The 6346-nt window shown below is 39.7% G+C and overlaps 1 protein-coding gene across 2 annotated transcripts in view; it reads right to left on the bottom strand.

Moving 5' to 3' along the window:
• Nucleotides 1-6346, bottom strand: part of KDM3A (lysine demethylase 3A) — a 53035-nt gene that overhangs the window by 46434 nt on the left and 255 nt on the right. For both annotated transcript variants that reach the window (XM_077766676.1, XM_077766677.1), the window contains exon 2: nucleotides 6097-6312. In XM_077766676.1, coding sequence (XP_077622802.1) covers nucleotides 6097-6282 — 186 coding nt within the window. In that variant the 5' untranslated portion in view covers nucleotides 6283-6312. The remainder of the gene's footprint in view (nucleotides 1-6096; nucleotides 6313-6346) is intronic.

Here is a 6346-nt window from a genome sequence, read left to right as displayed (position 1 = left end):
CACCCCCCCCTTCCCCATTCACCATAATCCACGACTTGCTTTTGAATCCCTTTGGTATTCATAGGATTTAACACTAGGCCTAGTAGACAGCATACAGCATATCCTCAATATCCCTTTCAGTTGAATAAACTGAGAGTTTGGAGTCAAAGACTACAAATATAGAAGCAAATAGTTGATAAATTGACCTCAGAGTTAACTTGTTCAATACTTGGTGTAAAAATCACTTTATTTAATTTGATTTAAAATCTCTTCTTCTACTAAAGAGACCTCTCGCTTTTGGTTTCAAAGAACTAGTTAATAAACATATCAATTCTGTTCATAATTTCACAATCATATCTCCCTTTTCAACTTTTAATTTTAAAAAAGTTTAGTTAACTTCCATTCATCTGTCAGAACCCAATTTAAAAAATCCTTTCCTCAAAGAAGCCTTACCTTACCAAAGATACTCTCCCACCCCTCACAAGAGAGTTCTCTTGTTCACTGCACTCAAAGCCCTATACTTTACCTTCCTAGCATTTACCCACACTTTGAATTATTTATTTGTGGCTGGCTGATTGACATAAATTCTAATATGTCAAAGCCTGCATCTGTTTTTACTCACCATTGCATTTCACTGGTATCTAGTCCCTAGTCAGTACTCAAATACTTGTTGAATGAATAAATGTCTCTCTGAATTGGGCTTTTACCTTCTGTTACTCTCAGCCACTTAGCAGGCAGGACATTCCCAATTGGGATACCACTATAACCCCAATCCTAAACCTCTCCAGTTTCATGGCCTTAGAATATCAATCTTTAAAAATCAATGAAATTTAAAATCTATCCTATCCTTCTCCCTCAACAGTAAAATCTGCATCCCTAACTTCCCAGGCAACTTCCCCTGAGAAGATGCATATCTTCTTGGCAAGGCAGACTTTTGATCTTGCAGTTATCACAGAATACATCCAAATGTGTGTGAACACTTACTAAGGGACAAGGCGCTGTGTCCGTACTCTCTCCTTGGTTCTACCCACCCCACCCATCACTATACCCAATCAAAAAAAAGGTCCTTCACAGAGTTGTTCAGAGACTGCTCACCTTTCTGCCTCCCCAGCCACCAGAATCCAGGTCCTCTGATAGCTCCCCTAAATTGGATAGTCTTTCTTCCCCACATCACATCAACTCCACACCCAAACTAGCTTTAGATGACAGAGTTTTCCCATCAATGTGTAATAGGAATGAGCATATATAAACTACAGCACCAGAAAAATCTGGGTTTGAATCCCAGCTATGCTGACGCTTTCTTAGAATAATTTAACTTGCATAAAATAAGATACATAGTATTACAAAGAAAACCAATTAACCTCCATGGCAGGTTAAGAACTCTTACTAAAATCTAAGCTCTTTGAAACTGGTTTTGCTAGCTTCAAAATGAAAAGTACTAACATCTACCCCTCACTTAACTGTAAGATAGATTTTTAAGACAATGTAGATTTTTAACACAAGGAGACTAGGTATCCTTAAAAGCTCTATGGGAATTCAAATCTTAATTTATCAAGGTATCAGTTCAGTTAGGAGTGGTAGAAAGATCTTAAATATAATTATCCAATATCTATTCAGCAAAAAAACAAAGAAACAGACAAAAAAAGTAAAGAATTAAGATCTTCAGTGGCTTTCCAAAACTTAAGCAACATCACAATTCTTATCCAATCACCATCCAGAAAGCTTATGATCAACCTTAAACCAAAATTTAGACAGGGCCCTCCTTCTTTATATGCTAATTTTTGAGTGATTAAAATATTAAGTTTAACTCCTTAAAAAAATAACTTTGTGATTTTGGAGTGTTACGTTGCATGGTCAAAAATTCACATTAACTTTAGTTTGAAAGGGGACTTAAAAAAATATACTGAAACCAGTAAGTTGTGAGCTCTATTCAACATTCTTTCACAAGTTTCTCATCATAACCACATACTTCTTTCATTTGCGCCTTGAAGCTTGTGGTTCCCTATATAAGGGACCTCTCTACCACCAAACTTCCTAAGCAAAAATTTACATAAAAAGACAGACCAATAAAAATTCAAATTCAGGGAGAACTAAAGTGACTTGACCAAGCTTCTGTAAGCTTATCAATATAACTAGCTCTCATTTATACTGTGTTACTCCCCCATGTTCCTTTGGTCCACAAAGGAGATGTTATTTATGCTGATTACAAAAACAAAAAGAGGCCTACTATAACTCACTATAAATCATTTCCTAATTTGCTATTCTTTTAATACGACATTTTGTAAACATGTACCTTATTTGTCTTAAATATCTGGACCAGAAACTGGACTATTTCAAACTAATTATTTCAAGTTAAGTTTTCCCCAACAGAAAATCTCTTTCTATCTAATCAAGTTAATCTCAAAACCTCCCACTGTTAACATACACTAATCTCACTGGGCTACATGATTAAGAAACCATCAGAAAGGCCAAGTAAAACATTTCTAAGTTTAAAAGTAGGCACTTACAGAATGGCATGGTTTCTAGTCCAGGTTTTAAAGTGCTATGTAGTGCTATGCCCAGCACTACAATGCAGAATAGCACTTATTTCACTACTCCACAAATTAGGAAATTATTTTACTATGCTTCTGATTAGGTCTTCTTACATCTAAATAAGATACTTGTCTAAAATTCCAGAGTCTAGGGGCGCCTGGGTGGTTCAGCTGGTTAGGTGTCTGACTTTGGCTCAAGTCACAATCTCACAGTTCGTGAGGCTCCAGCCCTATGTCCAACTCCGCGCAACAGCTCAGATCCTGGAGCCTGCTTCAGATTCTGTGCCTTCTTCTCTCTCTGCTCCTCCCTACTTGTGTTCTCTCTCAAAAATAAATNCAGAACTTAGTACACTGCTAGGACTTTCTCATTTTGCATGGTTTGACTGGCAGCAGAATCTATCAACATGCAAATTCCAATTGTACGTAAGGATGAAAAGGCTAGGCATGGTCAAGGCACCCAACTGCCAAAAAGGTTTAACAGCAGGAAACAGTATACAGAGATGGCAAGTACTATTCATCTGCTAAGAATATCCCTAAGGACCAAGAAAAAGCAGAAGACTCAAGGATAAGATAGGTTCAAAGGAAGGAGAAGACCTAGACAGACAAGTTGGGGAAGGAGGACATTCCCAGCATGCATAAGAACAAAGCCAGAGCTGCCTGTCTTATACTAAAGTAGAGAGTGTAGTATAAAAAGAGGTTCTTGTAACCACACCTAATAAAAATTTGTTGTTATTCCAGAGAAAGAGAAATACCACTGCTCCAAAGCAGTTTTTCAGTGTAGAATAATTTTGATTCCTTCCATTTATTCAAATATTTCAGCAAACACTACACGCTAAGTGGTCTTCTAAGTACTAAGGATAGCAAAATAAAGTCACTCTACCTGACTTTTACTGCATAGTGTTTAAGATCTAGAGACAAACTTGGGCAAGGTATTTAAGTTCTTCAAGCCTCAATTACTAACACTAAAAAATATGGTTTACCGTCTAAGGTATTGTGAGGATTAAATAAGGTGTCACATACTAAGTATTTAATGGTTATTATGTCTTCACTCTGACTCTTTGTAATCAATAACTAGACATATTGTATCTAAGTGACTTTGTTACAAAGTCTCTCTCTAGGTGAAACAAAGTTAACAAGCATTGGCCTTATTATCATTTTTAACTGCAAATCAGTCTAGACAAACTCTATTTCTATTGATACCAAAACAGTTGCATACTACTTGAATTTTATTCATTTATATACATTTTAGCTCCCAGTCCCACTCCATCCCCCAAACCCCAGTAACCCTAAGCCCAAGTGTAAGCATGGTCATAGTTACTTACTAGTTTCTGCCTGTATTTCCCTCAGCACAATTTGGTTCTAGTGCTCTGAAATTCTATGTGTTTGTTAATACAATATGCCCTTAAGCCATCTGCTACTCAATTAAGGAACATAATGACGAATCATGACTAGATAAAAGAAATTAAGGAATTTGTACCTTACGTGAAAACTGAATTATGAAGTCTGCAGGTAAAGCAAAAATCAAATATAGTTAAAACTGTTCTTGAAATTAAAAATCCCATTTATCCTCAGGTGAGACACCTTAGTGCAGTGGAAAAGACACAGCCAAACCTAGATTCAAATCCTCCCTCCATCACTTAGTAGCTAATTATGCAAATCTGGCCAAGACTCCTTTCCCAAAATCTATTTTCTCATTCCGAAAATGAAGATATTATCACCACCTCAAAGATTTGGGATGGCAGAAAGGGGGGAGATTACAAAGAACAAATAAAAAGGACCTCCTAGATCGCCTTCCTAATCCAACAGGTCTATAATTAGGTCCTGTGGGGGAAGGGAACACCTAGTCTGTCATCATCTGCCAAAGAACTAAAGACTTAAATCAAATCTTGTTTCCATTCAAATCAGATAAAAACAAATGCACTAGAGAAAATTTTATTTGGCAGGTGAAATAAACTACAACGACTATGACTGAAATCTGGCACACAAAGCCCACTTTATGGAGAAAGGTTACTAGCCTGAAGTAAATAGGTTGGCTACCTTTGTACCACTCTACTGTCTTTGTAACAACAGCAAAATCCAGGCTGCTAGAAGTAATGAAAGGAGGAGAAAAAGCAAACTCCAGTGTATGAAGGAATCCTTTTGTGGGACAGGGATCATAATGGTAAAGAAGGTGGGCTCAGGTATCAAAACTTCCTGGGTTAGAAACAGGCTATGCCAATTTCTATGTGACCTTTGTGAGATACTTAATCCTCCCCAGCCCTGATATTTTTGTCTGTAAAATGGGGCAATATTAGTACTTACTCCCACAGAGCTGCTGTAAGGATTAATAAAGATCATGGCTATGAAGTGTTTAGCAAGATGCCTGGCACGTGGCTAATGGCTCAACAGTCACTCCTTTTCAACATGAAGGCAAGGCATGCGGAAAGCTTTAACAATATATAGCCACATATCCTTTTCCAACAACCGTCTGCAGACTAAAACTGTTTGGGCATGTGCGGTCACCGTAAAGCATTCACGTGAACAGTGTGTCCGAAATCAACACGTAGTCAGCTGCTGATGCTAAAACTTGCTTCTCAATTCGAACATCATTTTCAAGACAAAGCAGTGATGACCAAGTGAAGACACTGAAACATATCCACTACCCAGGGTGGAAATATCTTGTCTTCTAACAAGCTTCAAGTTGCCACCACTTTGGAGTCTTTGTTAAGGACCTTTCTCCAGTTATTTTTGCACAAAGGAGTCTTTGTTGGTAGAACGGCTTCTTTACTGGTTGTTCCCAGACAATCCTTCACTACCACTACTTCTATAAGGGAGTACAATCAAAATTTCTCTTTCTGAAATGATCTGACTGAAAAAGATTCTGAGCGTCATTCTGATTAAAACTCGCTGTCCACACTTGTTCTCATTTCTCTCCCTCCCAGCGAACAGCAAAGTGGAGTACTTCAAAGCCATTCCTCTAACACACCATATAAGGGGCGGCTCCACCCCTGCCCTCCATATATGGTCATAGCCCACACCTACCTACAAACTCATCAGAGGACCAGGAGCCCACTTCCATCCTGACCCACCAAATAGGGACAAGTACCCACCCTAATATGCCAAACAGAACTAACCTCCTCCTTCTTCTCTCACACTTCATTTCTAACAAGGCTAAAAGTTTAACAAGTTGGGTGAGGAAATTAAGAGGAGCAGACCCCCCCCCCCAAAAAAAAAAAAACCTACCCGAAAGCACGAGCCTTCAATTCCTAATGATTCCTAACATCACCTACTTGACGAATCCTGCATTAAGAATGCTCCCCCTCCCGAGAAACACTCCTACGGTCCTAGGAGGGCACAGCGCGGGCAATAATGAAGCATGTCTGAACAACCCCAAGGCCGTCATTAAACACAGGCAACTGTAGGCCAAACACACGTCGGCTCTACACGACCATTTCAAAGTCTTTCAAGGTCTAGTTTTCTGCACCTTCAGATCAGATGCCAACTTTCTGGTCGCGCTTTTCAGAAAAGGGGAGTGGGGCCGCTGGCTGTCTCGTTACCAAGGTAACTACAAAACGTCCGACAGCTGAGGCCCGGGAGCTGGTTTTACCTTCAGATCCTTCTTCGTAACGTCGGTGTGGGAGACGGCTCGAATGGTCCCGGAGAGCCAGGGCCACTCGGCGACGCGCTCCACGTCCCAGCTGTCGTGGCCGCCGTCGCTGCCGTCGGCTGCGGACAGACTCAGGAATCGCTTCCCCACCAATACTGGCCAACTTTCTCCGAGCGTGAGCACCATGGTTTCCACGCCTGCAGGAAGGGCTCCTCCCTGCAAAATTACAAAAACAAAATGCAACGGGGGC

This window comes from Crocuta crocuta, unplaced genomic scaffold (genome assembly GCF_008692635.1).
Source record: "Crocuta crocuta isolate KB4526 unplaced genomic scaffold, BGI_CrCroc_1.0 scaffold275, whole genome shotgun sequence".
Lineage (NCBI taxonomy): Eukaryota > Metazoa > Chordata > Mammalia > Carnivora > Hyaenidae > Crocuta > Crocuta crocuta.
This window is presented reverse-complemented; position numbering and strand designations above follow the sequence as displayed.